The 25,641-nt window shown below is 49.8% G+C and overlaps 7 protein-coding genes across 7 annotated transcripts; 2 read left to right on the plus strand and 5 right to left on the minus strand.

Annotated features, from left to right (window-relative positions):
• Positions 1–888: 888 nt before the first annotated feature.
• On the minus strand, positions 889–2,717 carry FTJAE_3504 (DNA polymerase iota subunit; the record flags this gene model as incomplete). The annotated part of the gene is made up of 3 exons (XM_037349809.1): positions 889–2,228; positions 2,293–2,590; positions 2,658–2,717. The coding sequence occupies 3 exons, from the start codon at positions 2,715–2,717 to the stop codon at positions 889–891; spliced, it is 1,698 nt and encodes a 565-aa protein (XP_037209349.1).
• Positions 2,718–4,933: 2,216 nt separating this feature from the next.
• On the plus strand, positions 4,934–6,325 carry FTJAE_3505 (glucan 1 4-alpha-glucosidase; the record flags this gene model as incomplete). Its single annotated transcript, XM_037349810.1, has 1 exon — positions 4,934–6,325. The coding sequence occupies one exon, from the start codon at positions 4,934–4,936 to the stop codon at positions 6,323–6,325; it is 1,392 nt and encodes a 463-aa protein (XP_037209350.1).
• A 1,074-nt stretch (positions 6,326–7,399) lies between these two features.
• On the minus strand, positions 7,400–8,073 carry FTJAE_3506 (uncharacterized protein; the record flags this gene model as incomplete). The annotated part of the gene is made up of 2 exons (XM_037349811.1): positions 7,400–7,644; positions 7,695–8,073. 2 exons carry the CDS (start codon positions 8,071–8,073, stop codon positions 7,400–7,402), a joined length of 624 nt encoding a protein of 207 aa, XP_037209351.1.
• A 413-nt stretch (positions 8,074–8,486) lies between these two features.
• FTJAE_3507 (uncharacterized protein) lies at positions 8,487–9,011 on the minus strand (the record flags this gene model as incomplete). Its single annotated transcript, XM_037349812.1, has 1 exon — positions 8,487–9,011. The coding sequence occupies one exon, from the start codon at positions 9,009–9,011 to the stop codon at positions 8,487–8,489; it is 525 nt and encodes a 174-aa protein (XP_037209352.1).
• Positions 9,012–9,814: 803 nt separating this feature from the next.
• Positions 9,815–11,268, minus strand: FTJAE_3508 (60s ribosomal l3; the record flags this gene model as incomplete). The annotated part of the gene is made up of 5 exons (XM_037349813.1): positions 9,815–10,067; positions 10,127–10,800; positions 10,853–11,009; positions 11,113–11,198; positions 11,263–11,268. 5 exons carry the CDS (start codon positions 11,266–11,268, stop codon positions 9,815–9,817), a joined length of 1,176 nt encoding a protein of 391 aa, XP_037209353.1.
• A 607-nt stretch (positions 11,269–11,875) lies between these two features.
• FTJAE_3509 (putative TPR-containing protein) lies at positions 11,876–14,821 on the minus strand (the record flags this gene model as incomplete). The annotated part of the gene is made up of 8 exons (XM_037349814.1): positions 11,876–13,366; positions 13,423–13,667; positions 13,719–13,875; positions 13,924–14,016; positions 14,068–14,256; positions 14,312–14,373; positions 14,444–14,647; positions 14,707–14,821. 8 exons carry the CDS (start codon positions 14,819–14,821, stop codon positions 11,876–11,878), a joined length of 2,556 nt encoding a protein of 851 aa, XP_037209354.1.
• Positions 14,822–23,938: 9,117 nt separating this feature from the next.
• FTJAE_3510 (serine hydroxymethyltransferase cytosolic) lies at positions 23,939–25,608 on the plus strand (the record flags this gene model as incomplete). The annotated part of the gene is made up of 4 exons (XM_037349816.1): positions 23,939–23,986; positions 24,074–24,124; positions 24,189–24,553; positions 24,618–25,608. 4 exons carry the CDS (start codon positions 23,939–23,941, stop codon positions 25,606–25,608), a joined length of 1,455 nt encoding a protein of 484 aa, XP_037209355.1.
• Between the last annotated feature and the right edge of the window lie 33 nt (positions 25,609–25,641).

Consider the following 25,641-nt stretch of genomic DNA (forward strand, 5'->3'; position numbering starts at 1 on the left):
GGGGAGGGGGGCAAACGCGGGTGCAGCAGTGTCACAATGTACGATGTGTATGGGGTCATTCGGCTCACTGCGTGCACCTGCTCCTCTAGTACCTATGATTGATTGTACGTATTGGTAGGTAGGCAGAGAGGCATGGACCCGGGTCGCTTCACTTCGTTACGGGCCTCATGTAACTGCATGTTGCCGGTCAGGTCAGTGAAACTCGACATTATTTTACATTTTGATTGTTATTGTCATCTTCTATTATAAAAATTCGTTTTATCCTGAGCTTCCAACATACTTTTCATCAACGCCATCAGTGCATAAAAAAAGGATACTTTGACCCCTGGATGAAGGGGGCTGCAACTCCGCGACGTTGTGTTACTCGCAACCCGTACGGAGGTTGTTCAGTACCCATTGGGCTCTTAATCGATAAGGAGATGTCTGAGTGAAAGACATGATCGACCCAAGCATTCGTCAAACTAACAGTGCGGGTATATCCAAGTGTTGACGTTTTGAACCTGATTCCAGTTCAATATTGTAACGATCAAGGATATCCGCCACATTGTCATTCAGTCGAACATCCTGAAGCAATCGAGCTCCTAGTGTCACGCAAAGACCTTCGGCTTCACTACCCGGTGTATCGTGGCTAATCGATGTACAAATCAGAGGGCTGTGTTACCGTATTTCGGTCGAGCCATCGGTGAGCATGAGGCGCGCCGCGTGATAGCTGCAAAATCGATGCGCTGCAACTGGAAGCTTTGTGTAAGAACATCACATATCTTTCCTTTTGGCGTCTTTCAGGGTTGTAATAGTACGAGTAGGAAAGCGTAGGAGCAAAGAAGCAAAGAACATATCATACTCGTGCCTGGGAAATATCATGGTCAAAGCACACGGGACACTGCATGCCTATTCAGACCCTTCCATTTCATGATATCTCTGATGCGCCGACACAGCGAACAAAGGAATACAATGACCACAAAGAGGACACAAAGCATTGTCACCCGTTTCCCAATCATTGTCTTCCTCTTCTTCACCGTCGCCTTCTGACACCGTTTGTGTAATTTCCTCACTCTGTGCGACATGCTTGTCTTCCATCACTTGAAAGGGCTTCAGCACTTCGTCCTGACGTTTGAACATGACAGATATATCCCTGCCTGCTCCTGTCTTGTCATCCGCTGCACCAACAACCATGTTTGCCACGCAGATATTGAGCATCTGTAGATTCCATCGCTGTCCCTTCTCCGGAGACAGACGCCGGAGCAGTGGCAACAGAGCTTCACTAACAAGCCTTTCCGCGATATGAGCTATGTCATCTTTGGAATCGAAGATAAAAGGCGGTAGAGACCCAGATCGAGAGACCCGACTGTAATTCTGGCCTTGCGCTGAGTGCAGATACGCCCATGTCCTGAGCGATAATCGCAATGTCTTTGGTCGGGCAATCCATTTTTGTGCCCCTGGAGTGTCTGCCCCATCGTCAGGTACAAGAAGGTCTGTCCTCATTCTCCTTATGAGTGAGCACGATAGCTTGTGTAGCTCTTCCGTTATTTGTGCCAGCGTATCTAAGCCCTTATAGGTATCTTCGATACTGATCTGGGTTGGCACATCACTGGCTTCCTTAACATCAGTTGTATCGACTCCATGTAGTAAGCTCCAGATTCGTACACCTACCCCTTTCTCTGACCCAGGACCAGCAAGCAGTTTTTCTATTGCTCCGGGCGAGATGTCAGGGTGGAGGCGCACATCGGCAACTGTCACAGGATTGTCACTCAACTCTGGAATCTCGGAAACACCTTTACTCATGTCAGCACCAGCCTGAGTACCCAGTAACTGGACAGTTTTAAACCCTAGCCCTGGAATTCTTCGCAATTTATGGCTGTCTACGAAGGCGATCACCTCGTCTTCAGTAATAGCCATTAGTGTCGTCTGGTTTCGAGGCTTATTCTTGCTGCCGACAAGTTTGCTGAGCATCTTGTTAGTAGAGATTCCACAAGTGGATGTAAACCCATGTTTTTCTTCCACCTGCTGCCGCAGGAACTGAGCAAAATGTGATCCCAAGATGAGGCGCATATAGGCTGGGTTGCTAAGGTCAGGGGTGGAATCGGGTAAGCCTTCAACACACCCAGCAATGCTCGTCACATCACAGTGAAATCCTCGTTCAGGATCACTTTTGGAAAGGCAAAAGAAGGAATCTTCCAGGAATGCCCGGTTGAGACAGGATAAGTTGTACTCAATGATATCCGTTACGTCTGCGAGAGCATTGTGGTCTCAGCCAACACTATAACTTGTTGAGGGTGGGAGATGGCAACATACCCATAAACACCTCATCAAATCCCAGACGTTCAACTTTGTGATTCCACGAAAAGGTTTTAAAGAAGTTGAACAGGGTCTTGCTCATGTCACGGAAGGGGGTAAGGTCTTCGCCGTCGACGAGGACAAGCTCTGGACACAGTCTTTTCGCTTCAGAGACGGACATAAGCTTTTTGAGACCGCGAGCCCGAGCATTGTAGTTGCAGGTCGCTAGACAATTCTTTTGCTTAACGCCCAGTGGCAGTTTCTTGAGCTTTGCGTCCTTGTTCTCAAAGACCTGTGCATAGAAACAGTCATAGTCCTATGCAGTCCAGCCAGTTAGCAACGACCGAGGTTATGATTGGAGCTTCTTGGTGACTGGAACCTACGAATTGCAGTATAATTCGAGCGTCATTCCTTTTAGGTCTCTTCTTCCTCGGCGGCTCCATCCTTGATTATGGCTGCCAACCTAATGAGCGAAGGATTGGGGAACATGGGCTCAAGTTTCATGTGCGAGCGGGCGGACAGCGGACAGACGGAAGTTGTCGAGAGTGAAATACAACTCAATATTAAGGCCTTGTTCATCAATTCGTTTGAATCTGCGGTCTTTTGGATTCGAATAATGAGTCTGCGTGCAACGGAAGAGCCGGTATATGAGATCAATTCTGGGCATCCATGAAATTATGGGAATGCACCATTAGTTCGGGTGCTCATTCACGGTGTGCCTGAGGTGGGCTGCAAACTTAGTAGTGGTGTTGCCTATAGGTACAGTACCAAGGTCCCTAAGATGTGCGTGCCCAGGCGCTGGGTCTGTCCACGATGGGGGGTGCCTGAGGCGTTGATGCGTCCTTACCTCCATTTCTATGGATGTGACTTACACCACGCCCTGCATCATCATCATCAAGTTGTCCGTATCAGCAAACAACGATTGGTTTTCTTGATGGTATCAATCACCTTGTATTTAATCGCCCGAAGAGCAAAACAGGTCTTGTTTTTCGAATCTGATAAGGCGCAGAGATATACGCGATATCTATACTTTTGTTTCAGGCTGCTCTCTCTCGACACATGGGACATACATGTTCGTGTCCACTGCGAATAAGCAAATAATTCTGCTTCATTCATTCCAATGAAGCGATATAAATCAATTTGCAATGGAAAACATCAACAGAGTTACGGGTGCGGTACCCATTATGTGACATGCTGGGTGCTACTGTATGTCTGTCATTCTCAGGAATACTGCAAACACCAACACCTCATCCCTGCTTTTGACGAGTAGGTGGACTCGATGCTCGGTTGGCTAATAAACAGTCACAATCTTGCAGGAGAAGTCAACATCTTGTCTGTACGATCCAGCCACTTCTTCAACTGTCTCCGATCCTTCTCAACTCAAGCGAGTCTGACTCTAGTCCCCCCGCTTTGATCCTTGTCCAGACATACACTACGACGCAGTTGCAGCCATCCACAGTTGTGCTGTAGCCGCCCAAGTATATGCTCGATTTGCGAGAGAAGGTTGTCTGGCCCAGCCAATGGCGTCAACTCTGGGCTTTGCAAGACTTGCATGCGGACAAGACATCCTTACCGCACTTTGTCAATTGTTTCTGGACTTTGGTTGTTGTCGACAATCACTCTTCTCATCACATTTGTTATTGTTTGTTTGAAGACTGTCAGCGCTTTTGTGTCAGCCCTAACTAAACAAGCGCAATTTCAACAAAGATGGCCGAAGCTTTGAAAACAAGGACAAGCCTTGTCCATTTCACGGCTTAGAACATGGCTGAGCATCACCCCGCCGCCGTTGGGTTATTGTTCTTGTCGAAGGATCATACCGACTTTTCGAAAAAGCCCCTAGACACTTGGGAAGGATCGTCTTTGTTTATACATGCAAGAGAAACTCTCAAAAGCATGACGATAGGGCAAATGACCAGTCATTCTCTTCTCAACTCCTCCATGCCAAGGCGCCATGTCGTCTAAGGGAGGGGACATTTCCACCCTCTTGCATAGACGCCAGCGCGAGTGAAAGAGCCGACTTGTTAGCCGCGTGATTGGACATGATTAAAGCTCACCAGGATCATACATCAACTTCGGCGCTTGCGCCTCTAACGCTTCCCACCAAGTTGCTCTGGCGAGCCAACCACAGCAGCCGCCAATGACATCCTCGTCAACTTGCTACGCTTCTGGCAGGTTAGAGTCTCCCAGGGCTGAATCCTTCTCAACCCCCCAATATTTCCGCGTCTAGGTCATGGAAGGCTTATCACACTGCATGCATCCCTAGGGGCGCTTGTTTGGGTGTCAAGACTGGGTCAAAGAGCAGATGAAAGCCCTGGTCATGTCTCCCCGCCCACTCAAGATCCAGTGAGATGCATGTCTCACTGTGTATCATCCTATATAGACGCAATGTCCTCGTTTCTCGCTGTTTGTTCGTGTTGTTTCTGCGTTTTTTGACATTGCAACGTTTTTATAATCCCTGTCGGTTCCGGCCTCTCGGTAACAGCGTCTCCGCCTAGGCCTGTTGGACGTTGGACGTTGGTTGCTTGTCTGTTGGCTGATAGACACAGTCACTTGCAACTCAACGAGGGAATTTGGCAGCTCATCTCTTGTGTACTCGGGCACAACAGCCTTCTTGGTCTACCTATCAACTACAACTACAGTTACAGCTACATCTAGCATCATGGCATCTTCTCAAGCTCCGCCCAAGAAGCCCCGGCTTTCACTTCAGATCAAGACAGCATGTAGTCCGGCCACCAGGTCATCAAGAAGTTACGCAGTGGACCCCAAAGATCCAACTGCCTTTAACACGTTGTCCAATGTCTACGTTACTACAATCGAAAGGGCTGCCCCATCTCAGCATGAGCCTATTACTGCCATCAATACTTTACAAGCTTTCAGCTTGACAACTCCAGTGGAACGACAGGACCTGAAACACAGAGTTGTTACGCCTTATGTCGCTTCATGCCCTGAGACTCCTTCATCCGATACAGCTCCTTCGCCACATCCAGGACTGGAAATCAACTACCCGAGCACAATGACGGCCACGCCTCCTATGTCTGCGGGTCCAATGGATTCAAACACTCCCAAGGCCTTTAGCTTTTCCCCTGCTGATATATCCGCGGCCCCAGCAAGGGATGGTAGCTTACAACCCGAGAAGCGTGCTCTTGCTCGCCCGGAAACTCTTGCTGAGTTGACCCTACAGGCCCCTTACACACATCCTCGATCACTTCACAGTATTTTACGCAACTCGCCTCTTCCTCCACCTACAGCCATTCCTCCTCCGTCTCCACGGCGACAGTCACGGCGGCTCCAAGACAGAGCAAATCGAAGAGTGTGCTATAATAACCCCCTCACTCAGGAGATTGTGACAAACAAGTACACGAAATCTCACATTGACCTCCTTGTTGAAGAGGCTTCACCACACTCCCCTCCATGTGTGCCCCCTCAGCCTCAGAGTGCCATCCATCTAGCCTTGGCATTCACACCAAACGAGATCCAAGATGGAGGGCAGACACCCGGGCCCTTTGAGGATATGCGTCGCCGCATGACAGGACTGGCCGCATCAGGTACTCCGCTTTCCCCGTCAGGGCCCAAGGGAATCTCAAAGCGCAAGAAAAGGGAGAAGAAGCGTCGGTGGGTATGGACAATTGGCCAAGAGGATGATGGTGATGACGAGAACATTGGGGGCTCCATTGCTGCCCTAAGGGCTGAGGCTGCCAAAGCCAAGGACGTTGAAGAGATCAAGACACCTGTGACGGCCATCAAGGCACCCCTCATCACCTTTCTCACGGCACCGACACCAAAAACGGATAAATTTCAGAGCTTGAGCGGCATCTTGAAAGAAGATAACGACGTTGAAATGTCTGACGCGAGCAGTTGTCTTTCAGTGCCAGAAGGATCTCAACACATGACTGGCGAGATGGACTTGGATCTCAAGACTCCAATCGCGCGCCAAGATGAGGAGAGCCAAGTCATACTCATGCTACCAGAAAATACTCTCAGTAGACTTGGTCCCAGTCCTGGTCTAAAGAGGGATTCTCCGGTGCCGCCAGATATGCTACGTACAGATTGAATAGGTGACAGGAAAGACACGGATGTTTGATTATTGGGTTTTTTACATCACCGGCGGTCTTGGAGCATTTGATTAAACGGAGTTCTGTCAATGTAATTATAAGGAGGATTCGGTAACAAGGAGATACCGAGTTCGAAAGTGGGTATTTATGAGAAATGAATACATTAAACGGACATGAAATTATCCCTTAGCTTAGTTCTGTATCTCGTGCGTTTCCATTGCAATGCACAGAGTAGCCCTAACACAATATCGTTGGTCCCAGTCACGGGATGTGTTGATGTACCTAGTCAACAGAACCAGGGAGTTCTATCTAGGGTAACTGCAAATCGAGTCACTGGTGGGTTCTATCACAACAAGTGATCGTGATACCTAACGAGTAATTAGAAACACGATCTAGCGCTTGTAATCGGGTTGGTTGACAAGGAAGCCGTAGATCATATTATTAATATGGCTTGAACTTGATTAAAACGTGGTTACTCCGGCTGGAAGTAACCTTGCCATTTATGTATATCAAGACTCCATTCTGCTTCTAGGAATATTATGGATGCCCTTCTGGATATGGTTGGAAATATGTATCAATGGTGTCATATATACAGTAATACCTACATAGTGCATAATTGCGTCTGCATGGACATTTAAGACAATCTCAACCTCGGTTTTGGTTTATGATGAACTTGGTTCGCTCCTTGGCCAGTTGATTTTATCTTCTTGATGTATGGTCTGGAGTCTTCTGGGGCCCAAAGGCTTGTTTATTAGAGATTGGCAGTAATATATCCTATGACGGATAGACGAGCCTACCAAGATGGCCATAAATATCGAAAGTTGTTAAAATACAAACAAGAGATATGATCCTAGAGGCCGCTGAGACCTATCTCTCAACGAAAACGCCATGGGATCACAGTGTTCAGCCGAATCCTCACGCTATTGAAACAGTTGTGCCCCATCCGTGTCTTAACACGCGGGAAGTCATGCACGAGTCAACAAAGACAGCAGACCCAGACGTACTCATACGTTAATTCATAAATTTCTCGTAGCAAACGCTCAAAATACCATTACGTGTCCCCCGGTGCGCGCTCAGCTCTCAACAGAGAGTGCCTTGGCACCAATCAGCTTGCCGTCAGCGTGCGAAACCACCCAATACTCGGTCCTCGTAGCATCTCTCGTCACTTGATATACACGAACGTCATTACCCTGCGAGGCTTCTCGAACAGCCTCGATGACGTCGGTGTACTTTCCGTGGGAATCCCAGTTGAGAGGATCAAGGATCTTGATGTCCGCCGAGTCGGGGGAGGAGTGGTTGATGAGTTTGGCGAATTCGGCTAACAACATGTCAGTTTACCATCTTCATAGGTAAGAGAGTAGCTCCTACACTCGCTGGGGAGGCCATTCTTGCCCTCCCACTTGAGGGAAACCTCTTGGAAGGGCTCGTCTGCGTCGGATGTGTATACGGCGTTCTTGCACACGTCACTGATAGGTTTGGGGACTTGAGCGCCCTGGTCCTTGGTCTTGAAGGTAGCCTTTTCTTGAGTCGCGGCATCAGCGCCGGTGTCTTGGTTGGCCTTGTTCAGGAAAGCCATGTAATCGTCGTCGTTTGACATGTTGAGGGATCTGGTGTTGCTGAGTAGTCTTGTGTTGTGTCGAGAGGTAGCTGTAGCTGTTCGTGGGAGGAGGACGGTTTGATTCCGGGTCAAAAGAGAGCCAAGAAGATTCAGGTTTGCAAGGCGTCTGAAAGTAGTTCGAAGTGTCATTGGGAGAGGAGAGGTCTCAGCTCAGGCGTCAAGTCAAAAGCTGTAACGCAAATGCAGATGCAAGTTTGGGGAGTGGGGTGACGTCAGGCATGAGATTCGCGGCAGGAATATATCGACCAATCACAAGCCGTAGATCAGCACCATCCTAAAATTAGTGGGTTATTAGTCAGTACTAACGTCTATCGAGAGTGTACCTGATCATCCTTGCGGACGAGCAGCAGCCACTTATTTATACACCTTTGGAGTCAGTCATCAGAACATCTAGCTTTTCAGCCAAAAGCAAGATCTTGGGCGATTATAAGGGCGACGAATATGTTGCCAGTATGTGTTTATTGGTGTGCTGAAGCCTCCTTTACAACCCATCCTTACCGCAGTACATAGGTAGTGCGCTTATACCTACAACTTTGATTCAACTAGATGCCGGCTCTCCTCAGACGACCCAAGAACTTATCCTCCTTGAGTTCCTCCAAATCAATATCAAAGAACTTGGCATACAAAGGTGCCAAGTGATGAGGCCCGCAAGGTCGAGCATCGCCACTAGCACGCCGTTTGTCGAGGAAACCGCCCAGAAGTGTTCGAACTGCGGTTTCGAAACTCTTTCCTTGCTGTGAGATCAAATCTCGATCGATAATCTCGATATCGTCAGCTGCAGCTGAAACATGCTTGGCAAGGTCAACATCTATTATCGCTGCTTTGACCACCGCAGCTTGTCCCTCATCAAAGTATGGGACACTGATATATCGCTCGTCAGTCGTAGAGTTGAGGCGCTTCTGTGAACGAGAATCTTTGGTGACGTTGAGGAAATCGTGGAGAAGAACCCGGATCCTGTAGCCAAGTATAGGGTCCGCTGCGATAGTTGAGGTCGTAGTGAGCGCACTTGCTGGTGCACTCGAAGCGGCTCCCGTGCTATTATTGTTCTTGCTCTTCTTTTTCCCCATGATTGCGTATATATCAGGGGATGAACAAATAAAGAATAATTCCTGTCTGCAACTGGTAGATATTGACTGCGCAAGGTCAAGGTTGAGTTCGAATAAACGTGAATCACAAGGGAGCTTCACTTGGGAATAATAAACTTTGCAAAAAAGGCAAGCATAAAATTAGAAACATACATCTTGACATGGAACAGTACAATAAAGCGTGTCTAAACTATAACCAAGGTTAAGGCAACAACTATGTGATCCACCGAGACTTGATAATATGGTGTTTCTTTCAGCCTAACATATGGTGCTCTCCTTGTATTGCTATGAATATCACTCCTGTTGTGGTATCTGGCCTGCGTGTCTTTTGCCTCATTCGCTTTTATATATTCCTAGATTAGCATCTTCAGATCTTGAAAAAAAAAAAAAAAAAAGCCAATTGGCCCATGCAGTACTCCGTAGTCTACGCAGCTCGAGGCGGATGATGGGGTGAGAGCATGTAAAAAGGCAATTTAGCCTCACGACAATATAGGCATATATATCTGCTTGTCTCGACAAAAGAGTTTCGTCAAGACAGCTACAGAGGGGACACAAGCTCAAGTCAAACACACATTCACCGGAGAAAGAAGGTACAGTCATATTAACATTGGGAATCTCGTTAGAATTTTTGAAAGCCATCCCTCTTCTGGCTGGACTTTTTTTTTACGTTCCACGCCAGTTGTAACCTAACCCAGCCCAAACGCAAGGCGTACAGTAGTAACGAACCAACCCTCGACACCGGTGCAATGAATTGGTCAAGACAAGAAAGAAAACAAGCAGCCGCTCTAAGCGGAGGCAAGATCCTTCTTGAGGGTACCCTGGTACTGCTTCTTCTCCGCAGGGGTCTGGAAAGCACCGTGTCCGAACTCGGACGAGGTGTCGATCCACTTGAGGCTGACCTTCTCGAGGGCTTTTCGGGAAGTCTGGGGGAACATGGTCTTTCGGAGGGTCATGACTCGCTTCTTGGTACCAGGGATAGAACCCTTGACCATGACGAAGTCGTTGTTGACCTCACCATAGCGGACGAAACCACCGAGACTATCAAAGTGTTAGCAACTGTCCGTCAGCCGATACCTGGCAGGATTGGGTCAACATACGGAGTGATGGTCTTCTTGGTGACGTCGATCTCAGTGGCGGCGTTGTCGTCAGCGTCGCCCTTACCAATGCGGTAGATCTTGTGGTTGACCGAGGTTCGGTGATGGTAACCTCGCTGACCAGCACGGGCAACAGTCCACTGGACGTGGGAAGGATGCCAAGCACCGATACAAGCAACCTTTCGGAGACCCTTGTGAGTCTTGCGAGGAAGCTTCTTGGTACCCCAACGGGCGGTGACACCCTCGAATCCGTGACCCTTGGTGACGGCAATCACATCAATAACCTCATCCTGCTCGAAAATGCTGGAAATGTCAACGGGCTTCTCGAAGAGCTCATGGCCGAAAGAGACCTTGTCGGCGATGGAACCACCGTTGACCTGGATCTCCATGAGGTGGGCCTTCTTCTGCTTGAGAGGGGTCTTTCGGATCTGGGTGTGGGCGAGGACACGGACGACGGTGCAGTACTTCTTGATGCGCTCGAGCTCGCGGGTGATGGAGGCACCGCTGTTCTCGGAGTGCTTCTTGGCGTACTTGGTGAAAGCCTTCTTCTTGCTCTTGTACCAGTTCTTGTAGAATCGGCGCTTAAGCTCGTCGCCCAGATGCTCGGCCCAGACGGTGGTGAGGGATCGCAGGCCTCGGGGAGTCTCGATGTATCCCACAAGACCAACAACGATCATCTAAAAGATGTTAGCCATAGGCACATAGCCAAGCGGGCTGCATTGTTCGTACAGGTGGGGTATCGACGATAGTAACAGCCTCCACAACCTCCTTCTTGTTGGCCTTGGCGCCAGGTCGGTCGAGGTCACGAACGATGGTGGTCATACCAGCCTTGTAACCCATAGCGGCTGTCAGGTGGACAGGCTTCTTGGGGTCATCCTTGGGGAAGCTGTTGGTCCCAATGCATTAGCCAATGTCTTCCTCAGCTGGGAGAGATTGCCAAAAAGATCTTTTTTTTTTCTATCTTTGCTGATGCAGGAGAAAATACTCACGACTTGACCTTTCCACGGTGACGAGCAGCGCGCTTCCTGGGCAGATAAGCCAGGGAGCCGTGGCGGGGAGCCTCATACTTTCGGTGCTGTACATATTGTCAGTTTGTCCAAACTGAAGCAATTGCTTTCGTTGCTGAGATCTTCACTCACACTCATCTTGGGCTGGCTGTGTGGTTTGAGGGGGTTAGTATGAACCTGAGTTGTCAAAGCCTGAAAAAGAAGAGATAAAGAAATAAACTGTGGGCGAAATTTTAAGCGAATCGCTCGAAATTCGTGGGGTGGCCCGTGCACAGCAAGACTTTCACTCACCGAGCCGACACCGAAAGAATCGAGGGCTAGATTCTACACCGACTAGACCGAAGAACCCTTCAACTACTCACGTGACTTTAATCGTTACTGAAGGTGGTCTAGCGTGCTCATGTACAGTCAGGACTCAGGCAGCAGGGGTAGTGTGAAATGTCTACAGTCCAACGTCACTGGATGGATGAACACGGTTTGTCAGGTGTATAACAACACAAGATACAACTGAGTTTTATTGATCAGAGTAAGGAAATTAATGTGCATAATACTCTTGTTCGCCGGTGAAATCGTAGCCAAGAAGGACCATAACCCCCGGTTTTGAATTTCTGTCTTCAGCCTCCCCGTCCAAACAAAAGAAACCACGCCCCCAGATAATAGTGGTATACAAAAAGGCAGAGACTAATCGGCACAGATAAAGAGATGTCTTCAACTCATAAATAACAAGCAGCTGTCAAACTGGCATTCATTCAACTTTTGTGACCGTACCAGAAACCCCGTTTACACCAGCATTCGCGGGAGTGGATGTCTTGGCATCTCCAGCCGCCGAGCTGGGACCAGAGCCATTTGTGACAATAGTCGCCTTCTTCTCGTCTTCCCCGCTATCATCGTAGTCCTCGTCAACGTCCATCTTTCTTGCTGCTCTTTCAGGCTCGACAGGGGGAGCTGCGCGAGGAGGAGGTGGCGCATGTTCCAGGCTTGGGGGACGATCTTCTTTAGGTGTAGCAGATACTGGTGGCTTCTCATGCACCACGCCAGACATCGGAGTAGGTGGCTGCTGCATTGGTGGTAAGTGGCTGGGACCGGAGGCGTGGCTCGGGGGGTGGTGGGCTGCTTCTGAGGGATGATAGCTCTCAGTGGCATGGCGAGGGGCTGATTCGGGCCTGCGGGGTTCCTCGCGACGTGGTTCATCAGGTCGACGAGCATCATCAGGTCGCCGAATTTCGGAAGAGTTACGACGATAGTTGTCACGAGGAGGAGTAGACGGTCTTCGATGACGCATGTCTTCGAGTCGAACTCGGTTTTCCTCACTGGCTTGCTTCTTGGCAGCAGATTCTTCTTCCCACTCTCGCATGCGCTTGGGGCCCACTGAAGGTGGCCGGTCATCCATTCTCTGCATGGCAGCCTCCGCCACTGCGGGTGGAGGAGGCGGTCCTGGCGGCCCGGATGGTCCTTGGGGGCCATTCTCAGTTCCCTGAGCAGCCATCTCAGGATGTTGAGGATACAGAGGAGGGGCCTGATGCTGGGGGTATGCGGATTTTGGTGAAGGCATGCGGTTGTCATGAACAGGGCGGCCATCAGGTCGAGGGCTGTTGGTAGGCCGGAAAGGAGCCATGCCGTTAGGACCGTTGGGGCCATTAATGTTGCTGGGTGGGGGTGCTGATGCTGATGGTGTCGCTCCACCCCAGTTAGGATTTGCGACTCGTCGCTCAGAAGCGGGAGCAGAAGGCTGGGATTGTGGAGGAGCGTGTGGTGGTTGAGAGTACTGATGGCCGGGAGGAGGGGGTGTTTGACCACGGCGAGGTCCGCCTCGGTTGGGATCGTTATAGGGCTGGCGCAACTGCTCTTGCTGAGGGCTAGGTTGTCGCAGAGGTGGTGCAGGTCCTCCCCGGAAAGGCTCGCCTCGTGCTTCATAGGGATTGGGGGGTTGCGGTGGAGGGTTGATGTTGGACAGTCTGCCCGCCCAGTTCTCTCCTGGGCCTTGAGGAGGTGGTGGAGGACCGGCAGCAGGCGGCTGTTGAGTCGATCCTCCCCATTGTGGTCCGACAGGGCCAGCGGCCTGGTAAGCTTGTGGGTGAACATCTGCAGGCTGAGGAGCAGGAGGAGGTCCGCCATTGGTACCACCAGAGCGAAGGAGCTGAAGTCTTGCCTTGATATGGGGGTTGTTAGGGTCAAGTTCAGCAGCACGCTGGTAAGCATCTAGAGCATCCGTAATTTGGTTGTTACAGCTTTCGTACTATCAAGTTGTCAGTATACAACGAAGGGGAAAAAGTTTGACCGATACAAACATACCAAAGTTCCCAGATCATACCAGACCTCTGAGATATAAGGGTTCAGCCTGATGGCGCGAGAATAAGCGTCAAGTGCATCCCTGTACTGGTTGATTTGATAGTAAAGCACGCCGATGGAGCACCAGAAAGTTGGGTTCTTTCCATCTCTATAGACAGCTTGTTGATAAGCCTCATAAGCTTTTGGATACTTCTGCTGCGACATATAGCATCGGCCCAAGAGATACCAACTCTGGGCATCCTGATTGTCTGGCCGCATGTTAGAATAGGGATTCAAATTGTTTTGCTTTCGTAACATACCTGCGCCCACCGACTTCTCCAAATATTGGATGGCTCTATCTTGGCTCTCATACGTGTTGCTCTGCTGGTGATGCAGCCAACCAAGCTGTTGAAGAACCTTAGCATGGTTGGGTGAATGGTCCAGAACACGTTGGTAGGCAGCCTTAGCGCTATCGAACTGTATAAAATTAGGGATGCGCCATGTTTGCTAGGGCAAGAAACTTACATCCTTCTGCTGCTCATGAACATGACCAATCTGGAACCAGATGTCTTCCTGCGTCAAGGGACCAGGAGGAGAATTGACAATGTATTTGAAGCACTGCAGAGATTAGCTATACGCATCAAAAGTGGGCACAAGACCAGAACGTACTTCAAGACTCTGAACCCACTTGTTCTGTTGTTTGTATATTATACCGAGTCGGAAATAGATCTCATTTGCTTTCTCGAAGTCAGGCTGTATGTTCATAACTTGAGAGAACGCTTCTTCGGCGTAATCGTAGCTGCCATATCGATCGTACAGTATGCCAATACCATACCACAACATAGGATCCTGCGTTGTCTTGTCAGCATGTTGCGAGTAATGCGAATATTCCACCTGGCGTGCAATTACTCACCTTGGGGTCTCTCAAGTTAACCAAAGCCTGTTGATATGCATCGTAGGCCTTTTGTAGATTTTCTGTCATTAAATAACAGTGTCCTGAGTAATTGGTCAGCGTCGTGCTGTCGCGTCATGGCAGCAAACATACCAAGGTTTCCCCAAGCTTCGCCGTTGTTGGGCTCAAGCTGAACGATGGCGCGGAAGAACTCGAGCGCCTTCTCGAAAGCTTCACGGGTCTTGTAGAGGAGGCCAATTGCGTTCATGGCCTGGGTTGAGTTGGGGTTCGCCTGAAGAGCGCGCTCGTATGCCTGCATGGCTTCATCCGGATTGCGCAAAACCTCTGCATAGCTCCCTATACATACGTCAGCCTATGTCGTCTTGTCTTGCGAACACGACGCGACAACCACTAACCTATTTGCAACCAAACAGCCTCATTCATGGCCGCGATCTGATGTGATGGCGCAAACTGAGGCGGCGGCGGAGGAGGAGGGGGCACCTGGCCCTGATGCTGTTGCATTTGCATCATGGTCGGCGACGCGTGATGGTTCGCCATTAGGTCGGCACTGAAACTGGCGATGATGGAGTTGCTATGGTGCAGCAGGGGTCGGACTTGACAGCTGATGTGCGACAGACGCGAAGTCGAATTAATACCACGTGGGCTGAGGGAAAGGAGAGTCGCGGTCGTGATTCAGAAAGCTGCTCCAACTCAAGGGTTCGTGATGAGTTGATGATAGTGGCCCCTACCAAGCGAGTAACAAGGGCGAAGCGAATTGGACAAAACGTCTAAGCAGAGCCGCGGCTAAGGCTGAAGCACTGCGAAAACAATACACAGGGAGATCGAGGGTCAATGGCAGCACAGATGGGAATAGAAGATAGCGGGATGAAGGGAGAGATAGGATACAGGGCAATCCAAGGCGCGACGGATGAGGCCTTTCGCGGACATGGAATGCGTTGCAGAAGAAGAAAGTGAGGAGTACAGGATGGGGAGAAAGGACCTGAGCAAACCCGTTCCCAAACTTACCTTACCCACGACCAGCGGGCAATTTAAGCGCACGGTGGCGTGGAGTGGGATGGGGGATACCTATGAACCCACTCACACACACTACCCGGACTCCATCCAACTCAACGCACGCGCTCTCGAGGCTCGAGGCTCACTCACTCACAGTTATGTTGGGTTAGTTTAGGTTCGGTTAGCTCATAGCTTACACCTCACACCTTTCACCTCACCTCAGTTTCCGATGCTGTACCCGGCAAACCACACCCTCCCTACAACGCCAACCTACTCTGGCTTAGCCTCCATGCATAGGTAGCCTTCACTCTCTAGTCCCCTACGTCCCTACCGCCTACTGCCCGGTGGCGGCGGTTTACAGGCACGTACCACCTAGAGAGAAGTACCTACGTACTGGACCTGATACCAGCCATGCAACTGCAACTGCAAGTCTGCAAGCTGCACGCTCAAAAGGTAACCTAAAGCTAAGCATGAGATAAATATGGGGCACCGAGCAGGTCCCTGTCTTTCTATTCTGCGACCTACGGATACCTTACGGATCAGTGGCGCTTTGCGCAAGGGATTACAGAGGCTCCGCTTCAACCTTTCAGTTGACACGACGCATCGCAAGAACGAGGAGGACTCGACAAGCGGGAGTCATCAGAGTTATATGATTTGGCTGTGATTTTGGAGGTTCGAACGTTCATTCACCATACCATTTTATGCCCTATTATCGATATAGATATTATGAATCAAAGTACGGGCGTGCATGTCCTGTCACGTCCGCCTACATTGACATTGATATTCCGCCTCTGCTTATCTGGTGCTGATCAGAGTGAGGGCGGATGAAAAAACGTCATGGAATAATTCGGCCAGAGCCTTTAGCACCATATATGAGAGATACCATGTTTTGGCGAGTTCACATCAACCGCCGCCACAGCGACCTTTGTGCTATTATTCAGTCTGTCATGTACGGCCGCATAGAAGGCTGTCTACATTTGGGCGAACAGACAGCCGAGCAAAGTCGCGCATGCATCGATACTGATTGATGGTGTTCATCTCGGGGGGTGCTAGGGTGCCAAGCGAAACGATACCGATTTAAATCCAGCAACGCACGTCCCCCATCTTCCATTTTGTGTGGCGCATCTGAAATGCATGCCAAGAGGTTCCAGCGGATACGTACCTCAAACAGACAGTCCTGGGGTGGTGCCCTGTCTCGTCTCTGCCAGGGTGAGGTATGACACTGAGCTTAGCACTTGACAAATTAGGGATTGGGATGGAGGTGAGACAAAGGCAGAGTGATGGGTTCATAGCACAACGAGCATGCTGATCTATGTACAGTACGTCTTGATGGGGCAAGCATTGCTGCACGAGTAGCCTCTTCAAGCGACCGTAAGAAAAGGTTTCGAGTTTGTTTGTTACCATCTGGTTGCAGTAACCTGAACAAGAAGAGAGAGCCCAAATCACACAATGGTCACAGGTGATGATCGACGGGTAATAGATACATGATACCATCATGTATCAGACATAGATTGGCGAGAAACATGATCAGAAAATAACGAGGACGAGCAGGCAAACGAATTGTGCAACGACGACACAAATCCCCGTTGAGAAGCGATGATGTAGCCGTGGGTGGATGTTAGGGGAAGCTGGATAAAAGAATCGTGGCCCATCAGATCGAGGCGGTGGTGGCTTTGCGGAAGAAGTCAGGTAGAAGAGCAAATGGAATCTTATTGTTATCGCATGGACGGGACTTGGATGGATCATGGATGGCAATGGAATGGCTAATCTTTTCACCACCTGCCGGGCTCGCCGCTAAACTGTTCCGGAAGTCTCCCACGTGTTTCGGAGCCATCTTTCTCGTAAGCAAGTCGTGCGCCGTTTCGGAACATGACATCTTGTTTTGGCTTGGGGAGGCCCAGGGAAACACCTTAACGAGCGAGCGGGAGGGAAAAGGGGTTTCCCGGGCCCAAACCGAAGGAACATACGTATTAGCGCATTATGTATGCCCTCTGCCCTGTCACCTTGGCCACCAAAGTGCTGTATGATAGACTACCTGCATATGTATTAACAACACCCAAGATTCAATCATTCCCTTTTCCTCAATGCGATCTGACGTGCGTGGAATAGATGGCATATTCAGACTCAATATGTGCATATACAAGAGGAGGGGAAAGCCGCTGATGTAAATGTCTTGATGCCATTATATTCATGGCTCAAAGCAATCGAGCTGTCACTACCAATATCGCATGAAGAGTCTCCCAACTCGATGCACAATGACAGCAAAAAGCAATATGATTCGTGGTTCAGCTGGCGGAGCCTACGATGCCCAGAGAACTCATCATCACCATGGTGTACCCTTGGGCCAACGAAGCAAGAAGAGGTCGCTGATGGCTGATGTTGTTCGTAAATAATACTAGTAATTCAGCCGTGCACCACAGGGCAGGCGTTGCTAAAAAGGGAGCACTGTGGTTTTGGCTTGGTGCTCTCTGCCTGTCTGCTTTGTGCTTGGGCCAAGGTCTGTTGTCTGACTACTAAGCCTAGCCCCAAAGCGAGAGACGACAGGAGAGCTGGAAGCCAATCGGTAGAGTCATTCCCTCTCCGCCGCGAATGGACATTGGATCGATGCCGTTGGTTGGATTATAGGTGCGGTGATGCCATCCATTGCTAGGGAGGGGGCGGCAACGCGCTTGTTGGCGGTCTGGGGATGCACCCAAAGAAACCGCAGGGCAAAAAATCACAGATAAAGTTAGATAACGATGAATGGCTGGTTAGGGTTTGGTTGAGAGGGGAGACGGTCATTTTTCTACAATAACCTTCCGTCAAGAATATGTGGTTTTTTTATATCTCGTATAGCCATCGTCCAGGGGAAAACAATAGCAACGAGGAACTACCAGTAGGGGTGTCATACAGTATCGTCGAGTCACATTTAGTGTGGACGGATCAACGAATGCCACTGGCGGGTACCCGGGCAGGCGAGAGACAAAAGGTGAAGCTCGTTAATGAGAAAAGGATGGGCCACGGGATGGGATGGGATGGCCCTGGGTATCCGCGGTAGCAAGTGAGTGATGGGAGGACTGTCTTCCTTTTGGAGCCAGGGCCAGGAAGGACGCCAGGGCTCGTTTAAGCTGGGGCTGTCTGGGCGTGACGATGCAGATGGGGACGGGAGATGACAAGAAAAGGTGGGGCAAGGGGCGAAGGGCAGCTCCGGGGGAAGAGGAGGGGGCGTGCGAATTAGTCATGGGCGTGAACCTTGGCCTGGGCGTTGACTCTGGGATCAACCGGCGCCGGGGGCTTAGGGAATGGAGACATGGAGCTGTGGAGTGGAGAAAATGGGACAGATGATGATAGCGGGCTTGCAGTTTTTTTTTCCCTGGCGGTACGGATACTGTACCTTATTAGATGAGGTGGTTTAGGTAAGTGTACGTACTTTTTTCTTTGACACAGATCAAAAGTGGAGGTGCTTAAGTACTGCAGATTGAGTGCTGGTGGGAGCTTACCAGTATGTACGAGAGCTTCAGTGGTATAACCAGAGACATCTCCGGCCATTCATGAAAGAGACCTTGGCAGGATCTTGAAGGTGTAAATACTGGCACATATCGTCTTGGCCATGAGCGCTCAGAACACTTCTCTTGTGTCCCAGACTCCCAATACCGGGTAACCTTGAAACTTTGAGGAAGATCGCCTGACTGGTCCATGATTTTGTCCTAATACCGACACAATTCAGTTTCAAGTTTGGTGTTTTTCGCTGGGCGAGAGTTGTTTGAGCCTTGTACGTACTTAGCTGGTGGCATCTGTTCAAGCCAACAACGTGAGCGTTGCTGTCACTGGGAGCATTTTCCATAAGTTTGCATCACCTCCTGCATCCAAGCATCTGAGGCATCCATGTCAGTTTAAATACCCATGTGACCCATGTTTATCACCATCAGCATCTTGGTGTCATATAGGCCATTGAGCACAGAGTATATATGCAACCTAGGACACGCAAATGCGGTGCGACCACAAATCGATTGCATCCGCATACCACCTCCAGTACCAAAAAAAAAAAAAAATCCTACGTCGTCGCGAGAAACGACTTACAGGAGATGCTACATTGCGCGAGGTACACACATACATGTCGTGCTGGGAGGCTACCTTATGTTGTACAACACCAAACGTGTCCTGGTCTCAAGCGCAAGATTTGGTCTTCTTTATTTCAGAAGCAGGTTGCCTGAAGTTCAAGGTTGGCCACTTATGATTGCATGGAGGGAGAGTCATGAAAGCGAAGAAGTCATATTACACGGATGGATAACATGATGCCATCGCCATCTGGAGAGGAGGAGCCTCGACGAGAATGAGATCACACAACATCGCAGCAATACTACCTAGTCTCCAAACAAGGCTACATGCAGCCTCAATCACGCACAAGCCAGCTTCCGCTGCCGTTCTCCGAACGTTGCACCGTGACACACAAGGTGCACAACAGAACAGCCAAGCGCTTTTCATCGTGATCTGATTCAGCATTGGCAATATGTGTGCTCTGCAATGATTCTAGCCCTCAGCTCTCCCAAGCAGGCCTAGTAGCTTCTAGAGAGGGATGGCCCAGTTTACCGGGCAGGCCTCTACGCAGAGTAAGGCCAGGTTGTCACTGTGTGTACTGTAGAACACTCGTGCCTACCAGTATGCCGGACGCACAACACCCACTCTACAACGCCCATGTATGCGAACTTGCTTTTTCCTTCGCTCTGTTGTCCATTGTGAAGATCCGCTATCTCAGCAATCTTATTCGTTGTTATGCGACCAGGAAGGCAAGCCGCTATTGCTCTGGCTCACTCACCTGCGTCAGAATTGTAATTTCATGGGTCTCGCTTCGTTTTGTATTAGTTGAGGCATGAGGCTGATTCTTTGCTTTGTTCTCAGTTGGTTATGAAAATCCGTCATCTCTGAACGATGACAAGTCGCACCGGGCCGAGCCTCCGTAAAGGTGATCCGACAGCCGGGAATGGGTATTCGGTAGGAAATAAACCTCGCGGTTCGGCAGCTGACAAGATGAAAAGTACCTGACCTAACTTAGGACATACACGTACTATTTCCTCAATAGCAATATATGGGTTTGTGGAATGCTAGCCGGAAATATCATATTGATGCCAACTCTTGATATTGGGTCTGAATGGCATTGTCTTGACTGCGAGAACTATCCGGTTGACGGGAGGGATCAAGATCTGTCAATCTGGTCACGACCTAACGTTTCCAGTTCCATGACGAAGTACGTACATACACCTACACCTACGTAGGCTAGGGGAGGAAAGAAAACTCAGGACCGTGACCTAAAGCGATAAAAATATTAGGTAAATCTAGCCTAAACTTAGGGTATTCTTTACTAAGTTTATTTTGACACCTTATATCAAGGCTCAGTGTTTTCTTGCCCCTTGAGGGTAGGTGCTGGGACTGCCTGGGCTGGGCCTAGGCCCTGCAGGACATGGCGTGGATGGGCGGGCGTGTTTTAGAGGACAAGAAACCATTCATCATTTCACCCAGGATCTGCCTAACATCTCTCCACCGAGAGATCGCGCCAGCTTTTCTTGGACCCGACTGCAGCCCTCCCTCTCTGCCTTTCTACCCCTGGCTAGGGCCCCAACCTCTTGTTTTCCTTCATTGGGCTATGTTTCGGAGGAACTTAACTCGCTAACTGGCGTCAAGATCAGTCCATCGCGATACCTGACTACGGGTGCTTTGAAGAGTTTCCAAGTATTTAACTACTAAAGTAGACAGTCTTTTTTCTATCCTAGTTTCAACCTGCTTTTTAAGGAGGTGTACTAGGTACAATTTCTCCCAACTACCGATCCACTATGGGGTCCCTCGGCAACGACAGCTCATGTCTATTAGCGCGAACGTCAGGGAGCACTTAATCTCTTCAATCCCTGAGCATAAGGGTCTGCATACAGAGTCATGTGACTTCGAACGTGACAGCTAGGTATACGTAGTAGGTCATCCATTCAATAGTTTCCTTGGATGTATTCAGACACTTTAGTAGAGTTGATACACGTTACGTACCTATCCATTACTCGTCTTGCTAGTCGAATAATAATCAGGCTAAGAAACTGATATGACACTCAGCACAAGGACAACACTTCCTTAGTCATTATACCAAGTCTAGGTAGTTCTTCTAGAATGATATTTGACAAGGTTTCACTCTTAGCGCATCTGAACCGCTGCTACTCCGTAAGTGTCCGCTTGAGACAGTCTCTGAAGCTCATAACCCTTTTCCACATCCTCGTCCTATCCAAGACTAGCAGGGTCTCATTTCTCAACTGCTGTGATATCCAATGTCAGTCACATTCCGACTATGAATACTCAAGTGCAACACGGAATCACGCGCCACAATGAATTGTTACCTATCCCTCGAGTCAAGATGGAATGGCTGGCTCCAGCAGCCACAGACAGAAGCAAAACTCCCTTGCCTCGCTACGTAGCGCATATGTACATACACCAGAGACCAGCACCTGCTGAGGAGCGCATACCATCTGCTTGTCTCACCTGCAGCTAAAGTCGCCTAGTCACAGTGATGCGATGTTGACTCGTTGTAATGATTCACAGTTGTGGAACAAACAGTTGCGATTTTCTGAGACTGGAGGGAGGGACAGGCGCAGTGAAACATGGCCGTCAACCCGTATATGGGCTGAGACTGGTATTTGGTCTGATTATGAGTTTATCCTCATCTTATACGGTAAAGTCCAGTTCTCCAGACTCTGGCATTCCTTCCGGATTGGATTTTGTGCATAGCCGGATTACTTATCCTCTATGACATTTCCTGACTGATCTCTACGAAGTCCCAGAAGCAATATTGACTACGGGACATCGTGATATCATCATAATTGTTGAAAGGCTGGAGGCTTTGAACCTCCTGTGGCTGCTCCGAAGCCTCTAGCAATACCTGTTGCACATGACCGCATGTCAGAGCCTTTCATGGAACTCACCTCCAAGTCAAAAGGGCCAAGATGTTTACCAGCAAATATATGCCAAGGGGAGCCATCAGCAAGCAAATCATACTTGCCCTTTTCGATCAGTCCTCAATGTCCGACGGACGATGAACTATCGACTTGGACAATAGAGGCAGCGTGAAGGGTTGCTTTGAGTTCAATCGTCCCCTTTTTGAACGCCGTAGCTGACCTCAACCTGTAAGAAGATATTTAAACTAGATTCTTCAGGCCTGGTAGGAGAGGTACAGCCCGCCCGATACACTACGCAGATAATGTACTCTGGTCTTCTGAGGGACGAATTCCTTGTAGTTCTAGCCGAATTTTCTTTATGTCTCTTAATCATTTATGTACTGTAATCTGAAGTCCGCGCCGTCTTCTGTATTTCTCTGAACATCAGCCGAAGAGTTACTGAGAACAAGTAAAAAGTAAAACTAGTAAAACGGAAACTGTTGATTGTTAAAATAATCAAAAGATTTTGTCGGTGGAGAGGCTCGAACTCTCGACCTTTGGATAACTCTGACTTCTCGTCAGATCAATCTAATTCCAGATATGAGACCAACGCTCTAACCAACTGAGCCACACCGACTGTTTTTGACGCTTCGAGGCGTGGAAATGAGATAGAATACGGTCGCCCAATCCAGGGAAAGGTCAACAACCTCCAATAATGGGCAGATGCCTATTGGAGACCGGCAGATCTCATAAGTCTGCTGCCATTGAGTCTTCGATGGACCTCTAAACGCGGGGTGCGCTCTGTGTTTGATTCGGAGAAACGTGATCGGATTCTACGGGAGGTCACGCCGTGAGAATCATCACAACATCGGGAGAATTCGTGAAGCCAAATACGGAGTTTTGTCGTATTTCGGTGTTTAACATGGCCTCGGTGTTGGAAGGGAAGATTGTTGGATATTGGATTGACTGCCGCTGGAGGTGGTTCGGGTTGTACCAAGAACGACAATGCATGATGTGTGAGTGTGTTGAGTCAATGGGCCACCGACCTACTCCCTACAGGCACTTAACACAGTCATGCAATGTGCCACGACAGTCAACTAACCTTGATTCCACACCATACAGATGCCACCAGATCAAGCAGAAACTTAGGGAATTTAGCATAATACTACCGAGATCCAACTCATACTCATGAGTCGTATACATCGAGAGGCAAAAAGAAACATATTCCATCCAATATATTCCATGAGTCGATCTTCAGGGTAACCATGCCAGCCCAGCAAGGCCAATGGAATTGTATGACATGGGCTAATGGGACGGGCTAACTTTTGGGCTGGACCCCACCTAGCAACCAGTGGCTAATGACCCCGCACCTCCAAAAACTGCACCTAATTGACCCCGCCAACTCAGTGCTCATCCTCCTGTATCGCTTCTGAGGCTCACGCTCCGCACAGTTGAGCTTTTTTGCCGCATGCGCTAACCTGTCCCTAGCTCACCACTCGTACCTCTGTGAGTCTGTGGTGGCCGTCTTCGGAACCCGTAGACTAGGCCAAAGGAAAAAAAAAAAGCGGAAAATTTTCTTTGGACCAGAGGGACCTCTCTGGAGAGCTACTTCTACTTCTACCTGGATCTCCCACATGCTTTTAACTCTCTTCCCTTCCTCCTCCTCCTTCACCCACTCCATCATCATCAATCTTAAAGAGAGACATCCCATCTGTTTCTTCTATAACACTCACCAACAACATTCACAATGTCTCCCACAAACGCCGAGTATGCGCTCTCTCAGTCGCACAAGGAGGTGAGCTAGCTACCTTACCTTCCCCCGCCATTGCCCCTCGTTCCATTGTTGAGGGTATACAAGATCCATTGACTCACACTCCTCTAGATGCTCGAGAAGTCTCTCCTCGACTCTGACCCCGAGGTCGCCTCCATCATGGTATGTCCTACTCAATTGAATGTCTTGGCCATTTCCAGTCGACAATGACTTACACCCGCTGCAGAAGGATGAGATCAAGCGTCAGCGCGAGTCCATTATCCTCATCGCCTCCGAGAACATCACCTCCCGCGCTGTCTTCGATGCCCTTGGTTCCCCCATGTCCAACAAGTACTCTGAGGGTTACCCCGGTGCTCGTTACTATGGCGGCAACCAGCACATTGACCAGATCGAGCGTCTCTGCCAGCAGCGTGCTCTTGAGGCTTTCCACCTTGACTCCGAGAAGTGGGGTGTCAACGTCCAGTGCCTTTCTGGATCCCCTGCCAACCTCCAGGTCTACCAGGCCATCATGCCTGTCCACGGCCGTCTCATGGGTCTCGACCTTCCCCATGGTGGCCATCTGAGCCACGGTTACCAGACCCCCCAGAAGAAGTGAGTTTGCCAACAGTTCATCACTCCCGTCACGCCTGTGGCAATATGCTAACCATACCAACAGGATCTCTGCTATCTCTACTTACTTTGAGACCATGCCTTACCGTGTCGACCTCGACACCGGCATCATTGACTATGATACTCTCCAGAAGAACGCCATCCTCTTCCGCCCCAAGGTCCTTGTTGCCGGTACATCTGCTTACTGCCGTCTCATTGACTACGAGCGCATGCGCAAGATCGCCGACTCTGTTGGTGCCTACCTTGTTGTCGATATGGCTCACATCTCCGGTCTCATTGCTGCCGAGGTCATCCCCACTCCCTTCAAGTACGCCGACATTGTCACAACCACCACCCACAAGTCTCTCCGTGGTCCCCGCGGTGCCATGATCTTCTTCCGCAAGGGTGTCCGCTCCGTCGATGCCAAGACCGGCAAGGAGACCCTCTACGACCTCGAGAACCCTATCAACTTCTCCGTCTTCCCCGGTCACCAGGGTGGCCCTCACAACCACACCATCACTGCTCTGGCTGTTGCCCTGAAGCAGGCTGCCAGCCCTGACTTCAAGGCCTACCAGGAGAAGGTTATCTCCAACGCCAAGACCCTGGAGAACACTTTCAAGACTCTCGGCCACAAGCTCGTGTCTGACGGAACTGACAGCCACATGGTCCTCGTCGACCTTCGCCAGCACAACCTGGACGGTGCCCGTGTTGAGGCCGTCCTTGAGCAGATCAACATTGCTTGCAACAAGAACTCCATCCCCGGTGACAAGTCTGCTCTCACCCCTTGCGGTATCCGTATTGGTACTCCCGCCATGACTTCTCGTGGCTTCGGAGAGAAGGAGTTTGAGCGTGTCGGCAAGTACATCGATGAGGCTATCAAGATCTGCAAGGAGGAGCAGGCTGCTCTCCCCAAGGAGGCCAACAAGCTCAAGGACTTCAAGGCTCGCGTCGCCAGCGGCGAGGTCCAGAAGATCAACGACCTCAAGAAAGAGATTGCCTCTTGGTGCAACGACTTCCCTCTTCCCGTCGAGGGCTGGCGTCTGGATGCCGGCATCTAAGATGCTGTAGACATGATTGCTCCTCCAAAGGTC

This window comes from Fusarium tjaetaba (genome assembly GCF_013396195.1).
Source record: "Fusarium tjaetaba strain NRRL 66243 chromosome Unknown NRRL66243_c0000068, whole genome shotgun sequence".
In the NCBI taxonomy this organism is placed as follows: Eukaryota; Fungi; Ascomycota; class Sordariomycetes; order Hypocreales; family Nectriaceae; genus Fusarium; species Fusarium tjaetaba.